Source organism: Pholcus phalangioides, unplaced genomic scaffold (genome assembly GCF_987345545.1).
Source record: "Pholcus phalangioides strain wild (caught in Gottingen) unplaced genomic scaffold, Ppha-v1.0 ptg000022l_1, whole genome shotgun sequence".
In the NCBI taxonomy this organism is placed as follows: domain Eukaryota; kingdom Metazoa; phylum Arthropoda; class Arachnida; order Araneae; family Pholcidae; genus Pholcus; species Pholcus phalangioides.
This window is the reverse complement of record NW_028301615.1, coordinates 38,397,098-38,412,277: the sequence shown is the minus strand read 5'-3', so window position 1 is coordinate 38,412,277 and position 15,180 is coordinate 38,397,098. Positions and strand designations below refer to the sequence as shown.

At 32.5% G+C, this 15,180-nt stretch overlaps 1 protein-coding gene across 1 annotated transcript in view; it reads right to left on the bottom strand.

The window, feature by feature from the left end:
• Positions 1-1,332: 1,332 nt before the first annotated feature.
• Positions 1,333-15,180, bottom strand: part of LOC149070410 (PAX3- and PAX7-binding protein 1) — a 53,334-nt gene continuing 39,486 nt past the window's right edge. Inside the window, exons 15-19 of the mRNA XM_089250237.1 lie at positions 12,475-12,551; positions 10,734-10,800; positions 6,465-6,611; positions 5,191-5,348; positions 1,333-1,543 (exon numbers count right to left, since the gene is read on the bottom strand). Of these exons, the coding sequence (XP_089106363.1) occupies positions 1,435-1,543; positions 5,191-5,348; positions 6,465-6,611; positions 10,734-10,800; positions 12,475-12,551 (558 nt within the window). The 3' untranslated portion in view covers positions 1,333-1,434. The remainder of the gene's footprint in view (positions 1,544-5,190; positions 5,349-6,464; positions 6,612-10,733; positions 10,801-12,474; positions 12,552-15,180) is intronic.

Sequence of the window (15,180 nt, the reverse complement as noted above, 5' to 3'; positions counted from 1 at the left end):
AAATAGCTAAAATTCAGCCATTGCTCAATTTCCAATACACAGACTCCATGTTTTAATACAATCATTAGCAAAATATTTTCTCTCCCGTATGTTGGGTTTTCTATTTCTTGGAAGAAAAGTGTCCCAAAGCAGTTTTCACCTGTTAACATTAAATAGAAATAATCATGTTACTAGGGGAAGATGGAAAAATAATTCATACATCAAATATTGATGTGATCGTATACAGGGTGCATAGGAAAATCCCTTTTTCCTGGAGAGAGAATAACTTCTGAACCGTTGATCTTAGCATACTTCCAATTAGTCTAGTTTTACACACACACACACAAATAATGTGTAGACCTCAGATACATCATTCATATTGCAAGGGGTTGCAGTTATTGGAATAAAAAAATTAACAATATATTTTTTCAGTCTTAAAAAACTCAGTTGCTCTCTCTCTCTCCTGAGATGAAAAAAAAATTCATGTTTTTAAGTGCAAAAAATATTTGCTGAAATACCAAAATTCAAAAATCGCAGAAAATGAAAGAAAGAACTGCATATTGAATTAACACATCTTGGTGCGTTTGAAACCATGGAATTTTTTTTTTTGTTGTTGGGCTCAAGAGAGACAGTGCAACAATTTTCTATAATTCAGTTTTCAATTTTTTACTGGCTGAATTAAGAATGAGATGAATTTTTAAAATTTTTACTTTTTTCTTTTCTGATCATTTAGTTTAGAGATATCACACACAACCAAAAAATTTATATACGAAATTTTTTTCTTTTTATTGTTTTCTAAACTTGTCCATGTCTATAGAAAGCATTAAATTTAAATTAATAGCACAAACAAGTGCTGAAATGAATGAAATTTTTGCTTTGTGAATTAAGTTTAGAATCTCACTCATTGGGGAGGGGGGGGGGGAAGACCAAGTACTTTCATGTACAAAAAAAAATTTCTAATTAATAAAACTAATGTTTTTTTTTCTAATTGGGAACATTGACAATTAGAAGGGTGACAAAATTTTTTAATTCAATAACTGTGCAACTTCTTGCAATATGAATGATGTATCTGAGGTCTATATACACATCATTTGGATACTTTTTCCATTGGAAGTATGCTTCTTGGATCAATGGGTTGAGAGTTACTCCAGGATAAAGAAACTTTCCTATGCATTCTGTATATACTCAATATAAGCACTTAATTTCTTTGTGAAATTTCTTTTCTTATTAAAAACAAATAAGCAGTCATTCATTTTTGATTTCAGCAAACATTTTTGATGAAAATGAGTTCCTCACTATAAGCGGGTCTGACTGCATTAAAAATGAGAAATATTTTATGTCCGTATAAATAAATATTTTCCCATCTAATTTATTGATCTCAGTGACACTAACACACTTTCAGACATTTATTTTTTTACATGAATTTGTACAAAAATACATATATATGAGACAGTTCTACGACTCCTTTTTGAAACCACTGATTGAAAATTCTTTAGCGAGGATAACAGCATCATCAAGAGAATTCATGGTTATCAAAACTTGGATTATTTCTTTGATGATTTCTCTGAAACGGTATTAAAAAAAGAGTTATTGAATTCAACATGCTGCACAAAATATATATATATGATTTAGTTTAATTGAAAAATAAATTGCACTCATTAGCAATGTGTACTTTATTCTAACTTGCCTGCGTCCCTGGAAACCAGGGTTAAAAAAATTAGTGCATCCAGTAAAAATATCCCAGTGGTGTGCATGCATTAAACATTAATACACAGTTCTCAGAAATTTTTAGGGAAATACAGGGTGTCCTGTAAGTCTTAATGCAGCCTTTACGTCGCAGGGTCTTAAACCTTTCTCTAGTCACGAGCACTGCGTATGCTCATCATCAAACGAATAGCAACTTTTGCATAGGTATGCCTGAAATCTGCAAAATTGTAATTTTTGAATGAAATTTTTGCAGGGTGTTTAATCGAGGTGTTGATGAAGTGCTCCCGAACATGAAATCGGTCATGAGCACTGACCCCTAGATGATTCGAAAAGCACAATGGTGCACGTGAGCAACAGGTTGAAAATTGGTGCTTTATGTCATCAACCATTTCTCATAGATGTATGCCGGGCTCCCACTCAAAAAATCAGAAAAAGCAGGACAGGGTAGTGCATTCCCACCTAGAAAACATAATCATAGTATAAGTTTTTATTTCAAAAAAAAAAACTTAATAAAAAATATAGCACTATTTCAGTATCCAATGAGATTGGTTCCAACCACAGTAAAATAACAGAAACACAGCAAAAAAACCAATTTTTGGCCAAAACAGTGTACAAGACACCACAGATAATTCTTTTCTGTCTCTTCTCACTTAAATTATTTTTTAAGAGAAGAGTTGATCCGCTTTGCCTAAGAATATTGAGAAGACACCAACGAATAAGGCAAATACACAAAAAATAATAAAAGTCCTAATGCATTTCAACACCAATGGGTGCCATCTTCAGAGGAAAAATTTAACCACTTCGTACTTCTTCCGCTGAGCAACCGAGCATGAAGATTTGGTATTCAACCCAAGTGGGAAACTCGGTCAGCGAGACTAATGGTTATATTTTTCCTATGAAGATGGCACCCATTGGTGTTGAAATGCATTAGGACTTTTATTATTTTTTGTGTATTTGCCTTATTCGTTGGTGTCTTCTCAATATTTTTTAAGCGTCTCAAACAATCCAGTCTGTCAACTCTCTGATAACACTCTCCACTTTCAAAAGCACAGTGCAAAATGAGTAAATTACAGGGTCCAATATAAATAAGTCAAGGCGAACCAGATGGTTTTACTGTGCTGTCCATTCTTTTTTTTTTAAAGGGATTAGTTTATATTTTACTGTTCAATGCCAATGTAATCATTTTGGATAAAGGAAGCACTTTCAGCACTTTGCTGAGCATTGTAAATATTGTTTATGCCTCTGCATGCTCTAAAAATACAGAAGATGCCATTAGACAGCAGAAGCTATACAGAGAATGCTATTGGGTAACATCAGAATCAACCAGCCTGGAATAGGCCTTTGTATCCAACTGCTTTGTTATGCAAACTGTTGTTTCATCTATACACAAAATGTGGACCATAATTTTGAATGGTGAATGGTAGTTACTGTCCAAGACCATGAAGAAGTAAATAGAAAATTATTTTTCCCTTCCAGGCAGAAGTTTTTAATGACTACTCTACTTGTTGAGCCGTCAAACTAAGCAAATGAAAAATTAATAAACCAAAAGTCGACATACAACCCCCCCAAATAACCTGAAAAACGATATAATTTCTTCTTTGGCAGAATCTATTACATCTACAGCAATCTATTACATTTGTATTATTTGGCAATATATTAATGATTCCCTCCTCAATTAAAATCAACTACACTAATTTTGTTGATAGGGGTTGGTAAAAAAGTAGGATAAAACAGAGGAAGAAGAACAAAAATAGAACATTTTACCAAAAGAAAGGAAAATAGGACAAGTGAGAGCTCTGTATATGGTTCTAATTTAAAAAATTCTCAAAATGTGTTCAGAAATCACCCTGTATTAGTTTTGAGAAAGAAAATACAGTGTGCCACAATATAAAAAATTTAAATTTTTATACGGATCCCACTCTAAAAATCCCGATTAAAAAGTTGTTGCCCTGTCTATTTTGGGGCCAACAAAAAAAATCCATGTTTCCAAGTTGCAATATTCACTGAGATATTTTAATGAAATAGAAAAAAAGTTGGGAAGAACAGAATAAACTAACAGACAGTGCTTCTTTCCCTCATTTATACTGTTCTTCTCCTCCTCTAACTTTTATCCGATTTTTGAATTTAAATATCTCAGCAAATATTGCACACTTTATAAAAATTTAGGTTTTTTTTATTTTGTGATACACTATATTTTCTCTCAAAATTAGTACAAAACTTATACTGTGAATTTTTTAAATTGGAACCATACCTCTACGATGAACAGTTGATGAGCTGAAGGCTGCGTGAGGGTTTACAGGACACCCTGTATAGTCAGTGACTACACCGCTCCTCATCAGTCTCAGTAATTGCTTACACAGTCTTGAATTAACTTTCTTAACCTCTTTTAAACACAACCTACAACTGAAAGAGGTTTCTCAGAGCACAGGGCTATCGTTTATATAATTTTCCTAAATGTCTCCCTAACACTGGTGGTTGACATCATCAGAAAGTGTCAAACTTGTATTAATGGATACTGAATTAAATGATTGGTTGATGACAAGTTCAATGCTTTTTAATCACTGACTGACCATGATCACAGTATGTACTTAAGCCTTTTCAGCCTGGCCAAGTGCTGCTTTGTTCTGATTGGTGGCCAATATGAATTTTAATTTATGTCTCGTGTGTGTCATTTGCCCTCAAAGCAGAAAGAAACTATGGCATATAAAAAAAACAATAAAGGAATTTTTATGGTAGAACATATTTTCTAGTTAGCTCAAGGCTGGATGCAGAACAATGTAAAATGTTCTGGTATTTTTTTTCTTATGGGAGGGGGTCATTTGTATCTCCAGAAGTCCATTCCAGAAGGATTTGGACAAGAGACAGAACAATCTGTTAGGTTGTCTCATTGGTCAGTCAATTGTTGAAAAGCTTTGAATTTAAAGCTAAAAACAAATAATTTAATTAAGTATCCAGTAATACAACTCAGACACCTTCTGATGATGCCAACCACTAGCATTTAGAAAAATTAACTTGTACCGATAACAGCCCTTTGTCCTGAAAGCCTCTTTGTTAATTGACAATGACTGCTAAAAACTTATCAATAACCCACTGTTACTGTCTCTCATAAATTTGAATGCATGATTTTAGTTCAAGTTTTGCCATCTAACAATGCCTGAAGCAATTCTCTAGTGAATGAAAGATCAGTGAATTTGAGAATTCTCTATTAGTACAGGGTTCCCAGCAAAATCTGCTCAATCATTTCCCTGACCAAAAACTCAAGAAGAAAAATAATTCAAAAGCTTAACATTTCAAATTTTTGTTTTTCAAAAATTTGTTCCTTCCCCCTTCACATATTTCACATTTTGCCTGTTCTCCCTGACTTTCCAGATCACTGGAAACCCTGTAATAGTATAACATTTTAAATAATAAAATATATATTGTGAAGATCACTGAAAAAAACTGGGATTTGAACAAATGTTTAAATTTCAGTTCCCCAACAAGGCAGATAAATTTTGAACTTACTTCACTTCCTCCATATCCATATGATGACTCTGCCTTGTTGTAGAATTACTGAAAGACATCCCATACTTCACCAGATATTTTGAAAATGGTTGGAACAAGGGCAGTGACTTGCAACCTTTCACATTATTGAACCAGCTTTTTGGAAAACCAGCCACAATCTATCAAGTAGTCATATTCAAAATAATGAGACAAAATTTGCCAGTTAATTTTATTTTCCGTACAATAATCAATTCTATTTTCATGTTTAGATAAAAGTGAACATCAACAGGGCGTCTCCAAACCAAAATCTTTATCCTACCCCTGCAATGTGTATTTTTGGTTCAGCTGGGGAAGAATAAGAATCATATCACCCACTTAGGTCATCAAAAATGTGTAAACGACTTATTAATAAAGTAAAAATTTGTGAGGAAAAAAAAAACAAGATTTCTCTGGAAGTAGGACACCCTGCCAAGAAAAGTCCGGTATAGCCACTCCCCAACTTACATACCTATGTTCTTCCAGTGAAAAAAGGAATTACAGTGAAATCCTCAAACAATGATACTCTGCAGAAGGATCCAGAATGGTTCACGGAAAATCATTTAGAATACAATTTGAAATTATGAACAGTTTTTACCAAAGATATTACAGTAAAACCTTGCTACAACGATACTCAATATAACGTTAAATTACTTTACAACAATATTATTTTCAAACTTTGCTTGGAATCAACTATAGTTGAATGATAAACTCCTCTCAACACAACGACATCCTTTATTATAACTGCCTCTAAAACAATATTTTTTTGAAGAGATTGAAAAACCTCATGATAACAATATTTTTTACATCTAGCTCAAAAAAACACTTCAATAATTTTTAAACATGTTACCCAGTTTTGTTCTCCCAAGGGTGTCAATAAAACCAGTATTTTACACTACCTGATCACCGAAAGTGTTGCTAAAGTTGATATTGCTACTATATGTGTAAGACACAAAAGTGTTTGTAGGCTCCTTTACAGAAGCAGTGCATCTCCAACTGAATTTTATTAATGAACTCTCAATAACAACTTTTTGCGGTGAATAAGTGCTTAAAAGTGAATTTCCTGGTGGCAATAAAATCAGGCATAAATTTGATGAAACATTAAGATGCTATCTCTTGATTGAACAACAATCCGTCTAGATAGATTTTTCTTGGTCTGAAAAGAATTGTTATATTCCGGTTTCATTGTATAAATAAATATGATTTACAATACATCTCAACCAAGGTATAAAAGAAAAAAAAAAAGACATTCAACTTACACTTTTGCATTTTTCTAATGTGTCTTTCATAACCATTGAAGTGTTAAGACCCATGAGTAAATAACGATTCAGCAAAGCAGAGACAGCCAGATCTTGAATTGGTTGCTCAGCAATAATGCCATCCCATAAAAGTACATTGTTGAATAACTATCAAATTAGTAGTAATTAATAATAAGTATTTAAAATCATATCTATAAAATCAAGATTTTTTCTTTTTTTCAGAACAGAAAATAAATTTATTAACAAAATTCTCAACAAAATATTGACAGTAAAATCTCCCATACATACAAATGACAAATGATTTTAAAACACCACCTATGTTTACTTCATCGAAAGGCATGTGAAAACAAGGTGACCAGATGTCCCACTTTTCTGTATTGCTTAAGAAAAAGGGAATCTTAAAAACAAGGATTATAAATAAATACCATCAACCTTATAATATCTAAGATTATGTGTAAAAACCCTGCCTGTAGGAATTCCAACAAAGATACAGGGCGATCCAAAAATCACGCGACCCATTTTAAAATATTTTATTTTTGAAATGCTATCAAGAAATAAATCAAAAAACTATATTGGTTCGAATGAAGCAACATTTATGGGTACAAAAACAAATTTTGTTCCAAAGTGTCACAACATCTGTTTAAAATGTGAGCCTTTCACGGGAATGCAAGCGTATATTCTTTTTGGCAGGTTCCTGGCAACTTTCCTGAGGTAAGCACATTTAACTTTTCAATCTCTGATTAAATGTTTTTTTTTTCAGTTCATCATTGGAATGGGGATTATTCTTGTGTACATTCGCCTTCAGGTGTCCCCACAGGAAAAAAATCGAGGATGACAGGTCCAGTGATTTTAGTAGCCACAATCCTTTTGAAATAACTTAGTCTTTGAAAAATTCTTGGAGAAATGCCATCGTTCCACAAGACGTATGGCAGGTTGCTCTATCCTGTTGCAAAAACCAAAAACGTTCATTTTCATCCAACAGTGGGATGAATTAGAAACACTAATCACTACATTAGCTAACGTCCCCATACAATTTGCCATCCACTTCAAAAAAAAAATAATTTGAACTCACTATCCTATGGTGTGAAATTACATATCACGCACAAATTTTGATCAAGCAAAGAAGCTTTTCATGATAAATGTGGTTTTTTTAGTGCATCATATTCTGCTGTTAACATAACCTGTTAGATGGAACCAGGCTTAATCTGTAAAGAACACAGCATCAAAATCAATACCATTTTCATCAATGAAGGAGCCAAGTCATCTACAATAATTCCAACATTTGATCTGATCAGGAACATTCAATTCCTGAACAGGGTTGGCAGGTTTTTGATGGTTTAAACTGTCACTTCAAAAACCTTTGTCAAAACCTCAAATATTGCTTTTTAATATAAAAATTCCCATTGGAAATGCACACGTTAATTGCATGTAATGTTTAAAGTGACTATATTATACAAAGAATAAATATTTAATATGATTCTAAATAATTTTCTACACTCTACAGAATTATTTTGGACAAAAAAAAAAAAAGTATATATATATACAGTCAAACCTCGTTAATGAGTCACTCTTGGGAGTGCAAAAATATGACTTATTAAGCGGAGTGACTCGTTAAGCAGAGTAAGCCATAGCTGTGCCAATTCCAATTGGGAGTTCCAAAAAGTGACCCGGTAAGCGGAGTGACGTGTTAACCGGGTGACGCACTAACAAGGTTTGACTGTATATATATATATGGTTATTTTTTCTTATAAAATATACAATTTGAATAAAGGATAGCATAAACACTGGAAGGAAAACTATGGAATGATTTGACATAGTCTGATTCAAGATGATTCTTGACCATCCAAAATTTCTTCAACTGCTTATATATGTGCGTGCACTGATATAAACCATCTGCTGTAATCTTTTTACAACAGATAAATGTTTAAAAAAGTTTATTACATCATATATGTAATGTTGATTTCTGTTATTATTAAATTATCTAGATAATCACTGAAATACTCTTGTTGTGCATAACATTGAAATATATCTAGCGATCAAAATACTAAATTGTAGAACTAAAATGTCATTTAATTTGGCAATGCTAGCTTGTACATGAAGCTTAAGAAAGTAACTTATCCTTAGTCAAACTTAGTTATTCTTACTTCTGTACTATGATGTGGTATATTTACTAGCGTTTATAATGCAATTGTTTTCCAATTGAAGCTGTATTCGATTTTAAATGTACAAAACAAATGCTTTGGGTATCAAGTACTGCCAGCTCTGCTTTTGTTGAAAATACTCTTTTTAAAACTGTAAATTTATACACCCTGAGTTCTAAGAAATTTTTAGATGAAAATAAATGAGTTTACTTAGTGTATTAACAGATTCCGTATGAGAATTTTTACATGAAATAAAATTTTGGGCAGATCAGAAAATGTAAAATATCAAAATAGATTCTCAATAATTATAATTCCAAATGTAAAACCCTTTAATCTACATAAGTGTTTTTTTATTTAGCATATCTATTGGGTTAAAAAACTATTTGACAACATTGACAATAAGTTTTTTACCGTTTTAATATTTATTTATAGTTTCTGAAGTTTAAAAACCTAATTTTGCGATGCCCCTATCATACATACTTTGAATAAGCAGTTCTATTCCACTTAGCAAATTGAACACGGATAATCAGTAGCTTAGGTAAAATGAACCACAAAACTATATTTTATATGTTCTAGACTCTCATGTTGAAAAATTCAAAATTGTGAATTATAATTAATATTTTGTTTTAATTATTGTAATAAATTAATGTTTAAAAATAAAACATTGTAATATACAAAAAAAAGTAAAATTTTCATCATTTTATATATCTATTGTGTTCAAAACATTATCAAAAAGCATTCATTTAGGTTTTTGACAGTTCAAACCTGTTTTTGATGATTGTCATGTTCATCAAAACCTAACCCTGCTCCTGAACAACCCAAACACGATAGGGGTTAAACTCCAACTTTCTTACTCTCTTTGAAGGGGGAGTTCAACATTTTGTCCTTTAGTTCACACATTCTCTGCTGGATCAGTAGAGATGGATGTCCACTTTGACTGCGGTCTCCAACATTTCCAGTTTCTTGAAAACAGGACACCAGTCTGAAGATTTTGCCTTACTGGGCACAGGAAAATCTGGGAATTCATTTTTGAATGCCTCAATAACAGCCTCAAAAGAATGAGTTGAAAAATATTTTTCAAACATAAAAATTCTTTACTTTTGGCAAAAATCTTGATCATACAACAAGCAAAAAGCCACAGAGAGTATGAGTGCGCATGGAAAATTAAAAAAAGAAAAGAAAAACTTTTCATATTGAACAGTATATATATAGTGCTGCCTTCTATGAAAAAACTTTAGTTTATAATCTGTAGAATTGACAAAAAAAAAAACTATTTTGTAACGGGTTGCATGGCTTTTAGACTACCCCCTTAGAATGAAATATTGTAAGTCTTTGGACAATTTAGATGTTCTGTCCTCATTTTTACATAATATGACATCTACATTTGCTTAAACTCAAGATCAACCAGGTTGAAAAGATGAAGGATAGTTCATAATTGTCCGGAATGAGACAATTATGTCAATAACGAAGTAAGAATTCAATAGGTCTGATGGTCAAAAAAAGAAAAAAGAATAGCAGTTCTGTTTCGGTTCAGAAACTGTGATTTTTCCATTGTAGGAGCACCAGAGCCATAACTAGGATTTTTATGAAGGAAAAAAAAAACATGACATGGGAAGGGGGAACGGATGCATAGGTTTCCCCCCTCCCAAGCCAATTCAAAAATTGAAAAAATTCCAAATATTTTTGCAAAAAAAGATGAAAATATCAAAAGAAAAAAACCTTTTATCTAATGCTACTTAAACCCTTTCACATGCAGGCTTTAGGCAACAAATTTAGATAATCTGTACTATAAGTATTGCTATAAAACCAGTTTCCTTGTTTGCATGTTAGAAATAGAAAGGAAGGAAAATTGGTGGCAGTAAATTCCATTTTTATCTTCCCTTAATCACCAACTTATGTATAATATGTAATAGAAGGATACATTATATGTGGAGGGGGGCATAAAAAGAAATATTTTCAGTATTTCTTAATAACTTTTCAATTGCAGTATTAATAAAATTTTTCATAGGTGGATGATCTGTTGTGATATTTCATCCAACTTCATAATTATCAAAAGCTAATGAAATATGGCTTGAAGTGAAAGTTTCAAATCAGAAAAACTAATATTAGGTTATATCCTAATAATCACCTTCACTGTGGACCAAAACTGCCTCTGGAAGAAAATTGATGACACCAGTGACCGACTTTCAAGAAACCTGAATAAAAAAAATAAATTAGTTCTGGAAAAAAAAATTAAAACATACTCATTGTGAATTAAAAAATGTACTTTGACATGTAGCACTTCTATACAAGGTTTTCAAGGTCCTCGGAACTGAACCAAAGATCCTTGATTGATGAATTTTGTTTAATGATGTAACTGTTTTTTAAATCACAGTGCAATTCAAAGCGATGACGGAAAAATATTTGTGTACTTTTGATTTCAGGAACTAATTGTTAAAGTACATTCGAGTTCCTGCAAGCAAGCATCTACTAAAATTAGCATGTTGAGTTTACTTGATAAGTAACCTAACTTATGAAGTCATTTTTATTTGATTCCCAGGGAAAGGCTTTATGGGTCTCTTCATAGATATTGAGAGGATTGTCTATTCTTTTAGTGATTTGAATTAGACAAAGAAAAAGATTCCTTGTGAGCACACTCCCTTTTTCCGTTTTTAAAAACAGGAAAGCATGATTGCCATATTTGGCAACTTTAAGCTGCTGAAGGATGTATTACATTCCATTCAAACAAGGTTTGACCAAGATCTCAGTCCACTGCCTAAAATGTGTTAAAATTCTTAAACAGATTGCTTCCTTACTCTACTACAAATATCCTATTTTCATTCTCTCTGCTATTCAAGAATTCCATATGATCAGGGATTTCTAAAGACTTCACACAGAAAATTTAGTTATAGACAACAGATTAGAATAACTGAAACCTGCAAAGCATAATCATATTAATCCTTAAAGCGCTGCCATCATCTATAGACGATGAGCGTAGTAGTCTGCTTAGTCAATCATCCTCTGATGATTTTAATTGTATTTTTAAGATGAAATTCTTAAAATGATGTATAGATGGCATAAGCTTAAATTTTCTAGTTTTTTTTTTAATTTCTCATTCTCTGACACGTTTGCTTATACTGTATGGAATGATTGCACATGGGCTGGTGCAATGGCAACTCTACTGGGTTTGAATCCAGATTTTGTGTTTATATCACCTTTTTTTTCGATTGTACCAAATTCGCAATGTCTGAGTGATTGTCATCTATCTTTCACAAAAGAAAAAAAATCGCTCTTGCAGAAAGAAGCATTCTTTGGCATAGCCAAATGGTTAATTCTCTTTGCACTTATGACACTTGAATGATTGAAATAATTGTAGTAAGGAATTTATTTTTCTTCATACTTGCTGCTTAGCAAGATTTGTTAAAATATATCCAATAGAGTGATTTGTTTTTTATTTAACCCACCTCAAAGTGTGAGTTACAGCTCCTTGAGATTTCACAAACCCTTTTGAGAGACGTTGCTATGAACTGTAAATATTAATATGATCTCTGTTCTGGGCTTTTAAGTGGCTTTTCATGAGGGAGCTATTGGTTAAGTCCATTTTAAAATATGGAACACAGATTTCAGCACCAGAACACGAAACAAGCATATAACTATGATAATATAAATGCATTAGGTGCATACATACACCCACAACACATGTTTCAGCATGTACTAATTTGTTAGAAATTTCCCAAAGGAATATGTATGAAATGTATGTATGGTTAAGTAATTAGTAGTTTAATCTATAAATGTTTATATAAATAAAGATAATTAAACATAAATATTAATCCAATTGATGCATTTCAATGCATGCACAAACCAAACACACTTGTACAAATATGACTTACTCGCCTGTATACCATGGAATAAACACATCATCAGTAATAGATTTGCTCATGCGTGTACAAGCAGAATGCAACAAGCCCTGCAAAATGAAAAAAAAAGTAAAATTATAGCAAATGCAAATATTACAATACATTTAAAGAACAATTAAAATGTTATGTAAACAACTAGGGCAGCGGTTCTCAACCGGTGCTCCGCGGAGCACTTAGGGCTCCTTGTGCACTCTCCAGGGGCTCCGCAGCCGTTCGATAAAAATAAAAAAACAGTAAAATTAAAAAAAATATATTAATATTTTTAAATAGTAAAAATAAATCAGTTACTTCGATGAATAATTCAAAAATTGGTCTACGGGGCTCCGCCATAGAATGTTTTTACTAAAAAGGGCTCCGCCATAGAATGTTTTTACTAAAAAGGGCTCCGCCATAGAATGTTTTTACTAAAAAGGGCTCCGCGAGTCAAAAAAGTTGAGAACCGCTGAACTAGGGGAAAACCCTAGAATAAAAATTTTTATATCAAATATTATAAAAAAGCCACCAGCATAAAGTTAAATCTAAATATTCTTTAAATTTCTTCGGATTGGTCAGAAAACTTGGTTAAAAAAGTCCCAGAAGTTTCAAACACGTAATGTGAAATATTGAACTAATGTGGAAGTGAATCTTAAAGGTAATACATGTATACATTTCACATCAAGAAATTTATAGTTATAATGTACTTGTCACTGTTTTTTGAATAACAATTTTTATCCTTGCATATCTACATTTGATTTCTGCTGAGTGTACAAATACAAAGGCCACAACAGGAAAATTGCCCAAGGAGTTGGCTGAAGAGATGCCCATGAAAAAAATACGGATGTCAAATATAACCAAAACACAGCAACCATGATATAAAAGCATATATCATGAAAGAAAAAACTAATAATTGATACTATATGTTACACTGCCCATAAAAAAGATTATGGTTGCCTCATCTAAGTACGGATAGCTTCTTAATTCATCCCAATATGTTTATTGCACTTCTATTTAAACGAGTCAATTTTGTTACAATTCACGACTCCCAGAGGTAAGCTGTTCCATTTATTAACAATCCTATTCGAGAAAAACTCTTAGAAACACCACAACCTGGAATCATCCCTTACTAAATGATACTGGCATCCCCTTATCAAAGCAGTTGATTGAGGGTGCATTAGTAATTTCAGGTCCATCCTATCCATCCCATTGAAAATTTTTAACACTTTGATCATATCCCCTCGAAAGAGATGCGTGCACGGGGTCATGTTCCTCTAATGTAGACATATTAAACAAATGTACTCTTTCTTCCTAACTCAAACCCTGTGTGCCAACAAAGACACACATAACTTTTCTCTGCACCCCCTTCAATCAAGTCGAAGTCCCTCTGTGAGTATGGTTTCCGAAAGCTCAAGGCATACTCCAGTCCAGATCGAACTAAGCCTCAGAAAAGTTGAAGAATGACTTCACGAGAACACGAAAAGACTTTAAGAACACAATTTTTAACCACTGATGAACATAAGTTCAGAAAACCCAAAACACCCGTCAATGAGAATCCAAAATTGGTGATCATAGTTGCATCTGGATAGTAATACCATTTAACTCGTAAGTGAAACGGGGGTTGTTTGAATCAAAATAAGCGGCCATGCACATATCAACACTAAAGGCCATGATCAACTCATTAGCCCATGTATGCAATCATATTCAAGTTCATCTGGAGCATCTTCCTATTGCTTGGATTCCCGACTACCTCCATTAGCTTCTCACACTAAAACAATGAAAAACTATGTCAAGGAAAGGAATATTAATAAAGAGATGAACTCTGAAAGGAAAGCAGCTTGTCTTCACCATGAGTTGAACTGTGGTTCTCTTAAAAATACAAATACAAGGCCACAACAGGCAAAATGCCCAACGAGGTGGCTGAGAAAGAGATGCCCATAACAAATATAGATGTGTATTCCTAAAATACAGCAATCCAATTAAAAATGCAATTATAAAAACTAAAAACTGTATATACAATGATAAAATATTATACAATGCCCATAAAAAATATTTTTGGTTGTCTTATTCCAAGTATGGACAGCTTTTCAAATTACTCCAACATGTTTATTGTAATTATTTTTTAACGTGTCAATTGTCTTAGAATTTACTATCCCTGGGGGTAAGCTATATCAAGGAAAGGGATATTACTATAGAGATGAAAGAAAAGCCAGCTTGTCTTTGCCAGGAGTCAACTGCAGTTCTCTTACAATATAGCAAGTATGCTATCCAATATACCACAGAGAAACAAACTTTCTTTTAAAGAAAGAGGAAAAGTCATTCTTTTCTATAATGTATTCTGGGCTGAGAACTACCTTCTTTTCTTGAACGAAAAAGTAGTTGACAAAAATATACCGGAGCATAACTTTTTTTTTTGTTTTTAATTTTTTTCACCCTTTAGGGGACTTTAAATTTTTTTTTGTCCTTGAACAGTCATAAATTATACACTAAAATTTGAAAGCATGCTTTTGATGAATCCAGCAGTGACTAGAGAGGTATATTTCATCATAAGATTGTTTACCAAAAAACGGAATTCAGTATTTTAAATTCTAATTCTCTCATTCCTAGTTTAAAGTGGTGAATTGATGAGATGAAAAATTTATGAAATTAACTTAACAAGTGCCATTTCTTTTTTCATACAAATACTTGCTTCTTGATTGAAAGGAA